The sequence below is a fragment of the Gymnogyps californianus genome, chromosome 1, assembly GCF_018139145.2.
Source record: "Gymnogyps californianus isolate 813 chromosome 1, ASM1813914v2, whole genome shotgun sequence".
Lineage (NCBI taxonomy): Eukaryota > Metazoa > Chordata > Aves > Accipitriformes > Cathartidae > Gymnogyps > Gymnogyps californianus.
In genome coordinates, this window is record NC_059471.1 from 86,045,587 (window position 1) to 86,059,918 (window position 14,332).

At 37.8% G+C, this 14,332-nt stretch overlaps 1 protein-coding gene across 1 annotated transcript in view; it reads right to left on the minus strand.

Moving 5' to 3' along the window:
• The window catches only part of MAP3K15 (mitogen-activated protein kinase kinase kinase 15), a 91,952-nt gene that overhangs the window by 39,686 nt on the left and 37,934 nt on the right, over positions 1–14,332 (minus strand). The window contains exons 5-7 of the mRNA XM_050915195.1: positions 13,056–13,249; positions 10,340–10,508; positions 8,933–9,039 (exon numbers count right to left, since the gene is read on the minus strand). Coding sequence (XP_050771152.1) covers positions 8,933–9,039; positions 10,340–10,508; positions 13,056–13,249 — 470 coding nt within the window. The remainder of the gene's footprint in view (positions 1–8,932; positions 9,040–10,339; positions 10,509–13,055; positions 13,250–14,332) is intronic.

The following is a 14,332-nucleotide window of genomic DNA, read 5'->3' on the forward strand; positions in this document are numbered from 1 at the left end:
AACCAGCAATTAATTATCATTTGCAGAAAGCAGAATCTCTTTACAAATCTATCGTCCTTTTCCCTTCCCAAATTTACTTGACAAACAGAAAAATTACCACTGCTGTCTCGGGAAGTCCCTGAGCCACAAGTTGGTGGAAGCAGTGGGAATATTTAGGGAAATTTATTGCTATGCATTTTCCTGTCTTCATACTCTTCCCCATTGTATGTATATGCCATTGACCACTGTCAGAGATAGGAACCTAGGCTAGGAGGAACTATGCCCTGAGCCAGTATGGCCATCCTTACGCTGTTTCTCTCCCCTAGCTCTCAAACATCATCCAGAAATCATATTCATACCACAGCCTCTCACCTGGAACAACACTGCCTTACAGCAAAAACCAAATGCTCTTTTCTCTTTCTTTCTTTTTGATTTCATGCCTTCTTTCTTCCCCCTCAAATCCATTCTCTTCTCCAAATCCTCCTCTCCACTGCAGTCATTATAAGGAGTCCTAGTTTTAAATATCCCTAAAAAAAAATTCTTCCTGCTTCACAGGCTGGTTTTATCAGCTTTAAAGCATTGGCATGGTTAAGGAGCCAGAACTACACTCAGTGAACCAAGTCTTTGTCCAACAAAGTTAACAGGAACAGCATGGATTTCACTGGGACAAGAATTAACTTGCTCTGTAAAAGCTGATATAATCTTTTTTTTCACCTTTTTGTTCACATCGTCCCCCGTATGGCTTGTTTCCATCTGTCTAGCTGGAGAAGACTATATACTATAGAAAACTGTATGTCAGTGAAAAGTAATTCGCTTAAGGGAATCCACCTTTGGTTTCCTTTATATTTCATGTTGACTTACTGATTTGATCTCCTTTTATTATTTTAAGGCCTCTATAAGAAAACAGATTTCTTGAAGAGCAATGCACAGGGGAATAAATCAAACCATAACAAACAATTCTGAAAATGTTCCCCATAGAATAGTACACTCAAAAAGAGTAACCTGGTTTTTCCACTCTATTCCTATATGAATCTTGTTTATCTTCTGATTTCAGCCTTGAAGCAGCTATCAATAGTTTACTGCACACACTACGATTAAAAAAAACCCTGATCTCACTGTCACATTGCAGAGGAAATGTCAGTGAGACAACTTACCGGTTAGTATAAAAACAACCTTTCATAAAATAACTAGTCTTCATATATGATACTGTGTTCATTTATTATCATGTACAATACCTTTGCTTACAGTAATGATATGTAATTAATAATAAAGTATGTATTTTGAATTTTCTTGCATAAAAATAGGACACTTAGTTAAGTATGCCTTAATGACTCCATAGCAGATGATCTGAACTGCTACTGATTGTACAGAAATCTACAGCAAAAAAGATTTCAAAAAAATTCTTAATTATTGAGGAATACAACTAATTTGAATTAGAGTTATTACACTTGCACTCTCACTTAAAACAAGAAACTAATTTGCGAGTTAAGACACATTTCACTGAGGATGCAATTTGATTGTAGAACCTTCAATATTTGAAACAGTGAATGAGGAAAACAAGACCCTAAATCGGGCTTTGAGACTGGAACTAAATTTGCAAGTCTCCAGTTAGATATGACAATGAAAAAGCCAGCTTCCCCCCCCCCCCACCTCCTCCCCAATATACACTTCAGGTGCTTCATGCAAGCCACTCATATAAAATGAGGAACCCCATGATGTGTTTTTTACTAAATCTGAGTAATCGCAGAACAGAACATTTTAAATAACCCAGTGTTTTTCAATGGGAATAATTTCCTATGGCTACTATTATTCACAATTACTAGTGATTTTCTACTTGCACCCTGTTACGCCCTGCACTTGCTAATTGCCTTTTTTTATTATTGTATTGGAATATGTCGCTTGTTAAAACACAGCATGCTGAGTTAAATAATAGTGACTGCAGCTGCCCTCATCTTTAATATAAGTGAAGATAGAACTGCCTTGGAAAGAGACTGAAGTCTTCACAGCTCTGGCCTCATGCCAGGGGTGGGTTTGGTTTTAAAGTCTACTCTGTTTTGAACAGAATTTGGCATACCCTTTGGCCTCTTTGCAAGCTTCCAGAACTTGGTAACTCCAGTCCTGGTAAACAAGGCCAATTGGAAAATACTCAAACATAAGTGTACTGCGAATCATCAAAAACTTTGCTATGCAGCCCTAAAGTAGTGAAGCACATCCTAAGCAAAAAGCCAGCTGACAAGCACGCTTAACGTTTCAATTAACTATAAATATCTGTACTTTATCTATCTACTATATATATACTACAGCAACAGGAAATAAAACAATAAAGAACAAACTAGCATCCTTTTTTATTACTCTTTTAACCTGATTACAAGCAAGTAAAATTCAAAGAAATGAACTGCAAAACTTTCCTGTCCCATTGGCTTTGATCATGATTTGTACTGCTCACGTGACTTGCTCAAAGCTTTTAGATAATTTGAGGCAATATAAAACACAGAATAAGAATGGTTCGCTTTATTCTAAAGTGATTAAATAAGATAAGATATTCTACAAACCTTTTTTTAAAATGCAATATCACAGTGTCCTGGTTTCATATGGGACAGAGTTAATTTTCTTCTTAGTAGCTGGTACAGTGCTGTGTTTTGGATTTAGTGTGAGAATAATGCTGATAACACACTGATGTTTTAGCTGTTGCTAAGTCGCACTTATCCTAAGTTAAGGACTTTTCAGTTTCCCATGCTCTGCCAGCAAGCAGGTGTGCAAGAAGCTGGGAGGGAGCACAGCTGGGACAGCTGACCCAAACTAGCCAAAGGGATATTCCATACCATAGAATGGCATGCTCAGTATATAAACTGGGGGGAGCTGGCCGGGAGGGGCGGATCGCTGTTCGGGCATCGGTCAGTGGGTGGTAAGCAATTGCATTGTGCATCACTTGTCTTTTCTTGGGTTTTATTTCTCTCTTTTTTTTTTGGTTATATTCCTTTTCATTACTGTTATTATTATTACATTTTATTATTATAATTGTATTATATTTTACTTTAGTTATTAAACTGTTCTTATCTCAACCCATGAGTTTTACTTCTTTTTCCCCAATTCTCCTCCCCATCCCACTGGGAGGGGGGAGTAGTGAGTGAGCGGCTGCGTGGTGCTTAGTTGTTGGCTGGGGTTAAACCACGATACACAGTTATTGCTTTCTACAAAAGACTTGGTGGAAAATAATAGTAGGTTTTTTAAAAAAAAACTTTAAGATCTTCTGTCACTGTTTGGTTTGGTTTTTTTTCCAGATGGATCAAAAATTTAACTGTTGCTTATAATTAATCCACATGATACTTTAAAACATTGAAATACTGTGATTCCAAACACAAAAGGCATGAATATATGCATATATAATACATTAATAAAGCATATTAAATCACTTTATATGTCCATCTCCCTTGAGAAGAAGCTTGGGGTTTTTTAATAAAAAAAAAAAAGGGGGAAGAAAAAAGCTGTAATACTAGAGAACCAGTTTTAACACCATGCCATACATGCAGGTAGTATTTCTACCTTCTTTTCATTAATGAAGACAGCCATTGCACTAGATATTCAGGCAAATTACTTGTTGGAGGGGTAGCTGGATGTGTTCACACATTCAGATTCTGTAAGACATCAAATCCCAGGGCGAAAGCTTCCACAAAAAAAGGATCATTGACCAGCTCCTCTGTGTGTGAATCTAGAAATTCATCAATAAAAGCACTCAGCAGACCTCAGCTATAAAAGCAGTGCATGAAAGAGCTCATCTGGCAAGAGCCAGGTCCTAAGGCCAGCAGTATTCACCTAAGTCAATCCCATGAACTATAGCTGTAACTCATACAAGAAAGCAGAGTGGACAAAATTAACAAACACAGTGACATGCAAACAATGGCACAACACACAGGAACACTCTTTAAAACTGCAAAAACCTCAAAATTTCAGAAAAAAATGAGAAATTCAGGTCATCATTATAACGTAAATTCAGGCCCCATATGTGTACTTGCCAATGTAAAATTAAACTGTGTGATCAAGGCGGGGGGAGTGGGGTGTGGTTTTTGTTTTGTTTGTTTGTTTGTTTTTTAAAGGAAACATGACTACTGGTCATCTCATGCAAGAGTTGGTTTTACTGTGAGGTTCTGCCATGGACTTGCATTTCCTATTGGTGTTGAGGCCCCTGCCTCGGAAGTTCAGATGCAGGTAGAGTAGAGGCTGGGAGCTGCAGGAGAAATCACAACCATACACCTGAGGCAGCTGGAAGCCATCCTGCATGACTGTCTTCTAGCTTTACACAGGTGCCTTCACCCAAAGAGTTGCCACAGAAATGTGCAGTCCTCATTTTATAGGAGCACTAGCTTGAGAGCCTGAAGGCTAATTAATAAAGGTACATTTGCATTTATTGCTGAAGACAATGGGATTTTAAAATGCGTTTCATCATGCTTCATACTTCAAAAGAAAAATGACACTGTAGACACCTCAAGCTAAGAACATTTAATTAGTGGACTTCATGTATCTGTATGTTAGTTCCACATCTGTAAATGTAAGTAAACACCATTGTTTTATTTCTCCATGATATGGTGATAAATTACTCAGGTATTGCAACAATAAACATGAAAGGACCCATAAGGAACTAATGACACTTCATGTGTGGGGTGGAGGGCTGTGCCATATAATAAATGTGTATTTATTTATGATACGGCACTGTTACATCTTTAAAAAGCAGATCGACACAAAATATTGAGATACTGACCAGCTGACCTCCAGCTATTCCAGTGCACCACACCAGGCAAAGCTCTCGAGGAAAAAAATCAGACAGCCTTCAATTAGACACACATTTAAAACAGAGGAAATAAAATGGCAATCTTAATTCAGAAATTTCTTAGCTTTCAAGAATCTGGAACCATGAGAACATCCTTTCATGGCAGCTCCCATACCTCATCTTCTCCTTACACAGTGCTTGCCTCCCAGGCTAGGTATACCCATGGACTGAAGCAAACAGCCATCTACATCTGAAACACCCAGCCCTCAATTACACAGCATCTTACTTCATACCAAAGCTGTGAATACAAATATTGAAAATATTCATGTTGCACATTTGGACTGAACTTATACCTAAAGATGTGTTCCATCCTATGCCTAAATTAAGATACAATCAGACCTAAATCTCAGCTGGGAGGCAATAACGAACAACGTCTTAAACCAACCCACATCTGCATAAAAGAGAGCGCTCTGCTCTGCTTGTGTGTGGAGTCAAAATTAATTAGCTTAAGACACTGGTAGAGGAATGGCCTTTTGCTCTCTAGGACTTCTAAACAAGCAGCAAGGAGGGTGACCTATTTAGATAGCCCAGGCTGGGAAACAAGCACAAGCCTGTCATTGCAAACATCCATTATTAGCCTCTGGTATTAGACATAAGACATGACAAATCTAAGATGCTCTCAATGATCCACTCTGAAATGGAAACCAGCGAGGAAGACAGTGATCTTGGAGAGGGGCTGTGCTTAAAAATCTGCTATGTGAATCAAGGTACCAGAAATTAGCATGAAAATGTCTGCCTCCCCTGCTTACAATAATAATAAGTGCTTTAGTACATTTCTGCACAATACTCAGCAGGCAGGCCCAGGCTTGCTTTGGTCATGATCCAAGCCAGGTCAGACCCAGGCTGGCTCTGAACCAAAAGACATGCAGCTAGGCTGGAACGGTGCCGAGTCTGAAGTTAAACATCCCTGTCCCTTCCTTTAGCACAACTTGTTAACTTGGACCCAGAACTGCACACAACTGGTTCAGACTGGGCTTGTGTCCACCTGATGTACCAGCAAAGACCCGAGGCCCCAGAAGCAATCCTCTACCGCTTGCCTGCCACATAGCTAGCTCTATGCAGCACTAGAATAACACTGACTTGAAAATGCTAAGTGAAATTAATTGTCAACAGAACTCAGTTATAGAGTCCAAGAGGAAATAAATGAATGACTTTGTTGATTATGATCACAGTTCTGGTACACTTCTGTAATGAAATAAAGCAAACATTAACTTCTGCAGGGTCAGATATTCTTACAGCTGCTAATTCTGTTTTGCTTATGATGTATTTTGTTCCTGGTAGGCTCCATCAGTTGTACTGAGCAACATTAATACTGTTCTGTATGCTGAAATTAATAGAATATTAAGTGAAAACATTGTTCTGTATTTTTATAAATAGATTCTGATAGAACTCACTAAGAAGAATTTGTTTTTAAAACAGAAAAAATAAGTGATTAAAAAATCCCATGTAAGACACTAAAAGCAACACTTTAGAGGTCATTTTGAACTAAGTGGACTTGTTCTACAAATGTTCAAGTCTTAACTTTTGACTTTTGTCGATCGTTCTGTTTCAAGAAAGCAAAAACATATGTAGAAGCTAAATTCTGCATTCTTAGTGATGGAACACTGGTCATTTATTTCTGAAAAAACTTTTCCATAGAAATGTTTAAATTGTTCCCAGAAGAACACAAGGAGAGTCACGCTGGTTCAGGCTAGTGATCAACTTAATGAAACCTGTTGATGGGGAAAAGCAAGTTCATGAGCAATTCATTTTGTCTTGTCTTACCAGGGCGCTATTGGCATTGCCAAAACAGAAGATTTAATGGTATGAGGTTCACATGCTGCTCAAAATACAAAGAATTTGAAGACAAAGAGAGTAAAGGAGCTTGCCAGTTTTATTATACACATCTAAATGAAAAAGTTTTAAAAACTGATCATATCAGGATATTTTCCTAAGAACAAGGCACGACCCTCGCATTATTCTTACTGGCAAATTTAAACATCTTTAGTCAAATTCCTGAAATAATAAAAAGTTGGACAAAATTCTTCTGAAAAATAGGGCCAAATCCTTTTTGTTGAAACCACTTCTCAAGACATCAGTATGATATCTTAAGGAGACTTGAATTTCAGAAGCTTTATAAGATCAAGCCTGCAATTTTTAGGGGTTGGGGGGGAAAAGGTGGAAAAACATATCATTCAATAATAACAATAATATTCAATAATAACAATAATAACTATACGGCCAAGAACATTGTTTATAATTTACAAAATTTAATTAAAGAAATGTCAAAACACTGGCTTCTACTTCAAAATACTGCCTTGTGCGGTACATCAAAAATTTATACCAAAAGTGCATTTTTATCCTTTTATTTTTAAGCAGCCTAATGAGAAAATTATCTTTCATCAGGTGTGATAAATACCAGAGCAAACTGCAAATTATAAAAGTGGATTCTCTCTGTCTTCATATATTCAGATCAAAATTTTCTGAAAGGTACACTTCAGCAAAACAAGTTAACAGACTGAGTAGATGGTTAATCAGCTAAGATTTAATGGTCTATGATATCAGGAGTGGAGAATCAAGATACCCAGTGTTCACTTCCAGTCTTAAAAAAAAAACTACATAAGCTGAATTATACGTAGGAACCATATTCATATATTTGGTATCGAGCTAAATATTAATAATTTATCCTTCTTTTTAAAAAGGCTTCATCAGCACCTAAATTTGGGTTAAGGTTCCAAATATGGTTCTAGTTATCTTTTTCTGTGAGAGATTTGGGCATTGTCTGGCACCTGATACATTTCTTCTCACAGAGGTAATTCTCATTGTAATTAATTCACTTCTCAGAACTTTTTTTTTTCTTTTCTTTTTTAATAAAAAAGGCATTTTAAATAGGTTTAATTCCAGCCTTCAAAAAACATCACTATAGCTAGCTGTCATAAAAGCACGGACATTAGAATTATGCACCGTATCAGTCGCTCCTATGCTGTATACTCTACATATTCTGTATCACTCACTACTACATTCTTTCAAAGATCACTTCAAGCTACTGGCCGCTGCATCACTCAGATGATCACTCTGCCTATTAACAAATCACCAGATCCTTTTCAAAAATCACTGTTTTCTATGAACTCTCCTGTTGACGTGTACTGCATTCTTTGTTCCTATGTGTATGACCTTGCATATGGTTGCATGAGAATGATTTTTTTCTTTTTTAGAGAACACAGTCTATAAAATGCTGTGAGAATATTGTTCTTTGATACAGAACTGATGCAGTGATATCCAATATTTTTCTGAGCAATGATTTTGCATTTACTCCTAAGTCTGAGGAAACTGTCAAATGGCACCAGACTTATTACCACTTTCCATAAAATGCCACAGGAACTGCTTTTCTAGATCTATTATTAAGTTCTTAATTCCTTTGACATATGCCATCCTGATGCTGGCCAGTGCTAATTTTTAGTTAGATTGCAGGTCACAATTTTTAATAGCATGTGGATTGCATCTAACCAATTACTTTTATTATTACATGCGATTTCATTTGTGTAAGATCAATTTTCTACAATGCAATCTTAATATAAATTCTTTAGAAATGAAGTAACTATTATACATAGGCACTAGAGAAATCTGTAGCTAACGAGAAGAGTTCAATAATATTTCTGTGCTTCCTAATCTAGCAATGTGCCTGTAGGTCCAGATCACCTTTCAGCCTTTCAAGGAAGCTGTATCATGAATGTGTATTCATGGATCAAGTAGTGCTTGTTACCTATTACTTTAATAACTCACCCATAACTCTATTATGCTAAACTTTTCAAGACATTCAGAATAATCAGTGACTCAGAATAAACAATCTCAGCCTGACCAAGAACCCATTGGTATCATTGGAGTCTTTCACAATTACTCAGGTGGCCTTTGGAACAGATCCACTCTCCTCAGGTTGTTGACAAAATGATGGTTGTTGGAAAACAATGATTTCAAAAGTTACAAGCTGTCCTGCTGCACAGGAAGTAGGGGATTAAGGAAAGATGTCTGTGGTGAATATCGCTGTGTGCAGAAAGGGAAAAGAATTTGATATTATCTGCACTATAGATTTATATATAAGCCCATATGGAACAGAAGTAAAATGAAACAACCTCAATCAATCATCCTTACCGATTCAATGCAAAAACATAATGAAATTTAATGTTGTGTTGATCAGCCAGATCACAGGTAGGAAGCATTTCTAGTGTTTCTACCAGCTTCACCATAGCATCATAGTCCTGGTATGAATTTAAAAAAAAAAAAAAAAGAAAAAAGAAAGAAAATAAAAGAAACTGAAAGCAGAGGAAAGCATCACTAAACTAAAATGTATCATGACTGCTAGACAGTATCTCAGGTGACTGTTCCTAGAAGAGTCAGTGAAACACCCACAAACTCTGTGTAAGGAATTAAACAGGGATTTTGTCTATCCATGTCAGTACTTGCCTCTTCCTCACCTCAATGCCGCTGCCTAAATTACTGAATCCCTCTGGCCAGTTTAATCGATTACACTCCCAGCACCAGGAAGAAGAAGTGATGAGTCTGGCTCTTTCAGGCCTTATTAAGGACTTCTGATGAATGACACTTCATCAGGTCATCGCAGACTCGAGCACAGTTCATTCTGCAGTATGTCAGCCAGTTGTGCATTCATTTTGGTTTCTCAGGGGTAACCCGCATATACATTGCTGAAGAGGCCAGTTTACTGACATCACAAATGGCCTCACGTTACTTAATTTGTTTGTTCAAAACATGTTTTGAGATGATTACATTTCTCAAGGGAGAATTCCTTTCAAAAGAATGCAAATGATCACCAGAGCCGATCAAAATGAAGTTGGATAAAGTGCCGCAGGAAAATAGGCATCTCAGAATGGAAAGCTGGGTAATACAGGATGATGTGGTCACCCACTGCTCTCACGACCCATTTATACTTTTGAAATAACAAACTTAGCTCCTGATGGGAAAAAATTTCCATAGAATGGTTGGAAGTATATTTTAAAAGGAATGTCAAACATACAGACTGTCAGTTTGGAAATACACTATGCAGGCTGTGTTTTAGCAAAAGCAGAACTTACTTAAAAAAATAAAATCAAGAAAAAAAGGTGCGGTTAAATTTTTTTAAAAATTAATGTTTCTTTGAATGATAGTTCTCAACTTGGGCACCTCTGGCCAATACAATGGTCACAACAAATGCATTTTCTTCATTTCTAAATATATCTGACTTTGGGGGTGAGGGAGGAAAGGGAGGGAAGGGAAAAGCAAACATCTTGCTTCAGCAGGGAATTTTTCTTTTTTTTTTTTAAGGAAGTTACCTTAAGGAGGAGGCCTCAGGAAGTCACCTAATCTGTGTCTCTTGTTCATAGGCAAAATAGGTAAGAGTCTAAAGCCCCTTAAGTTGCCCAACAGACAAGTCAAACTGTTAGACAATGTAACAATTTAGTGTCAGCTTTGAATCACTGTTTAACAAACAATGAAGTATAGAAGAACAAAAAAAGAGCCAAAATCTCATGATAAAATAATCTTCCTTAGTCTTTACGAACATACCTGAATATCTCTGTAAGAAAGAAGCAGGTTTATGACAATGTCAGAAGTCAGCACTTCAGTATTATCCATACGAAGCTTAATCCTGGCCAGCTCCTTAGCCAGTTCATCTCCTTGATACTTCTCTCTAGCTTTTCTAATATCATTTAGCAGTGTTTCTTTATAATAGGCACTAAAGAAATAAAAGATAGACATATGGGAAGATGACTGATATTTCCTATGAAACATGGTTATATTTCTAATAAAAAGCAAAATTTCTAATAAAAAGTATCATTTCCTCAGAGTGAGGTGCACATCAAATGTTTCCACATTTTTCGTTAACTCATTATAAATATTCCACCTTGTCCCACCTCAGACTGTGGGGCTATGTATCAATACGATTATAACCAGGATTGTGAGATAATTTTATCAACACAGTAAAACTGAGGCATTTCTTTGCCCCATTACTGACCATGACAGATGTGGCACTTTGTATCTGTATCCCAAAGAAGGCAGCAATTGGGATAATAAAGTGACACAGAGAGGAAAAACCAGTGTAACGTAAAGAGGAGGTACATGATTTTATCATGAAAGGAGGAAAGAGGCTTTCAAACAAAGAAACTAAAACAAAAACAAGCCACCAAAAGCTGATTTAGTTGCAATCTGTTTGATGAACATAATACATAATGTGGGCAGGATCTATGTAAAAGCCCCCAGTAAGCGCATCTTACTTGCACTAACATCAGTGCACGATGCAACGCCAGAGCTTTTGTAGAATAAAAAAAAAAAATCATATATACATTATCAGTATGACAGTTATAAACAACCTGGACAGGCTACTTAGAGGTAACCTTATCTGGAGCAGGTAATGGAGTCTATAGTTTGGAAGTTAGCAGATGTCACCTGACAGATACTCAAGTGCATACAATGCCTTTTTGTTTGCAAATTAGTATTGCAAAGTATTCAACTTTGCTTAGCATAAGCTCTACACATAGCAAAGAAAACTAAGTTCTCTATCTAATACACATTATATCTTACATACAACGTGTAAGACGTTTGTAATGCAAAACAGCAAGGTCCCAGTAAGCACTATGGGAAAGCTTTAAATAGTTGTTTTACTGTCAGTGGAGGTTAGGCCTAATTCACCATGGATTTCCAGTCTTGGGTTTCTATCCTGCATTGCCTTCTACCAGGCTAATGATAACCATTCTGCCTTCTACTAGGTCCTTCTTGTGCTAACCAAACCAAAGGGGGATATTGGGTAATGTTTTTCAAAAGTATCCAAATGACTTAGGAATGGGAGTCTCACTTTCAAGACTGATGCAACACTTAACCTCTTCAAACTTATTCAAGCTTTTGGCAGGAATGAGGGATCATCTAGCTATATCTTCGTCTTCACAGGGATCTACCACAACAGTGTCTAATTCTGCAGTTGTACAAAAGCCTCTTTCAGGCACTTCAGCCTGAAAATGGGAGAGAGGAAAGAGGCTTTACTGTAGGACTTCACAACACAATTATCAAATTAAAATCACTCACAACCCTGGTCATAAATGTCAGAGACAAAGTATACAGGTAGCTTTGGACAGCTGGTGCCCAGAGCATCATTTCACAACGACACAAATGCTAAGCAGTACCAAAATTTACTACTGCCAGGACCAACTGTGCTACTAGTTTCATGAGTGCACTGCTGAGCACAGCTTTCCTGTATGCTGACCAACTTTACTGAGTTTCTGCCCCTCCTCTTGTCCCTTTCCTCAAAGTGGGCCTCTGTCGCCTGCATGTAGCCCCGCCTTTAGCACTGTTTTGGAGAAGCGGGAGGCATCCTGCGCTTCTTCAGGCCAGCAATATCCCAGTCGCTGCACAGCAAGGTGCCAGAAAATAGCAGACCTGCCATGGATGGAGGTGTAAGGGACAAGGTGTGTATGGGCAGGGTCATCTATGGCATCCTAAGAGTGGGACCAGATGAGAAAAGAAGTTTTTTAGGTGAGCCTTTCACTTGGGTGGGATGGCAATGGGGAAAGAGAAAGAAATCCAAGGGCCCTCAGCACTACCTCATGCTTCAGACACTAGGAAAAAGAAAACCTAGAAGCTCAGACTCTCCCATTGTTTTCCAGAAATACAAACAAAACCAGACTAGCTGCAGAGTACGGGGTGAGCAATCGAGAGAGACTTCCATCTCCAGCCCCAATCCTCAAAACTCCAACAGTCCCTTGTAGAAGTGGCTGAACAGTATCACGTTTATTAGGTGATATCAGAAGGCTAATACTAAAAAAAAAACCAAACCAAACAAACAAACAAAAAAACCCCCAAAACCAAACCATGGAAGTTACATTTGATTGCCCATTTCTGCCATATATATACACTTGGTGACAGAAAGGGACAGTCTTTGGCTTTGAGCTCTATGAAGAGGCTGTGATCTTATCTCCTGTTACAACCCTATGCACAGTAATTTATACTTAAGCACTTTACCTTACCCATGGACCGCCTTTGTTTACTGATATTTCAGAAAGTAACCACAAATCAATTTCTAGCATAACATGGTTAGTTAACTGCAACAGCTGCAGGACATCAATACAGAAAGCAGTAAAGTTAGCAGCTTCTTTTAACACTATATTAAGTGCAGTGAAAAATAAAAAATAAAAAAAAAAAAAATCAATGCTACTAGAGATTCTGCATCTTTTTTCATAACATTAAAAAGAGACTATCAAAGGTTCTGGAGGTGTACGTGTTGTAAAATTACCATGATGTAACATGAACGTCCTTGAGAAGGCTGATAAACTTGTCCACCAGTGGGACACAAAGTGGCCCCAGGATATTGTCCCAGCTGGGTTGCATATACTCAGAAGCTCTTCGTTGGGCATCACTTTCACAGCAAAAGTAGTCAGCACAAGGTGTGACGATGTATGGAATAAAATAATAATTGCCACTGGAAGCCTAAAAGAAAAACAGGCACAGTTTAGAAAACAAATGAAAGTGGAAATATGCTTGTATATACACAGAACCTTTTACTGTCAGAAAAAACAGCTAGATAGGGCTGGTGCACTATGAAGGTCTAGCACCCTGTTTAATACAAGATTTGCAAGCATTAAATTCAAGGAATTTTCTGTGGAAGAGTTACAAATGTTAACGAGGGTGATGAATAAGGGTCCAGACCTGTTAAGTGACAATACAATGAAACTGTTCAATTTTTTTTATGTGATGCATGGACCCTAATAGGGTCTGACAGTTACAAGCTAACCTTCTGCTCCCAGATTTTTGGGGTCAGAGATGTACTTGCATCCTCTAGGCTCACTGTGTGCTAGGAAGGATATGATGCAGAGCTCCCCACAAAGAGAGAGAGAAATACAGAACCACAGGCACTGGAAGGACTTTATGGAGATGTTTAATCCAGAGGAACCTACAAAACTTCTGCTGCATGCTGCTATCAAACACCAAACCAACCAATCAACCAATCAACAAAACTTTGAAATGTTTTGTAATATATGTAAGACTTTTAACACAAAATTCTAGAAGTAAAAACCAAAAATCCTTAATATGCCACATAAAAAGTATAAACATGATCAAGGTGCTGAAAGGGGAGAGGAAACAGGAAATGCCCTTCAGAGCCCAAACCCAGCAAGTTCAGAGTCTTCAACTCCTGAGCAAGACCCCAAAAAACCAGACAACTGTGAAATTTCCCACAGCTACTAGAAGCACCAGTATCCCATTTTGAGCTACGAGAATTCTCTGCTGTTTAAAAGAAAAGTAAATTTTGCATTTCAGAGTAACTAGATAGGAGCACTGAAGCATGGGTCAGTATGATATATCTAACACAATCAACTACCACTAAATACCTTTCAGCCGCCACCTTGGGGATATCAAGGCATCAAACACATACAGTAAAATCATACCTTTCATTTTTTCATATCATCTAAGCCTGCAGTAAAGCCGTAGCCATTTAAAGTCACCTTGAACAATGGGAGAATGCTGAGATGATGAAAAGAATGGATATGAAGATGGCACATTTTTATATGCGTT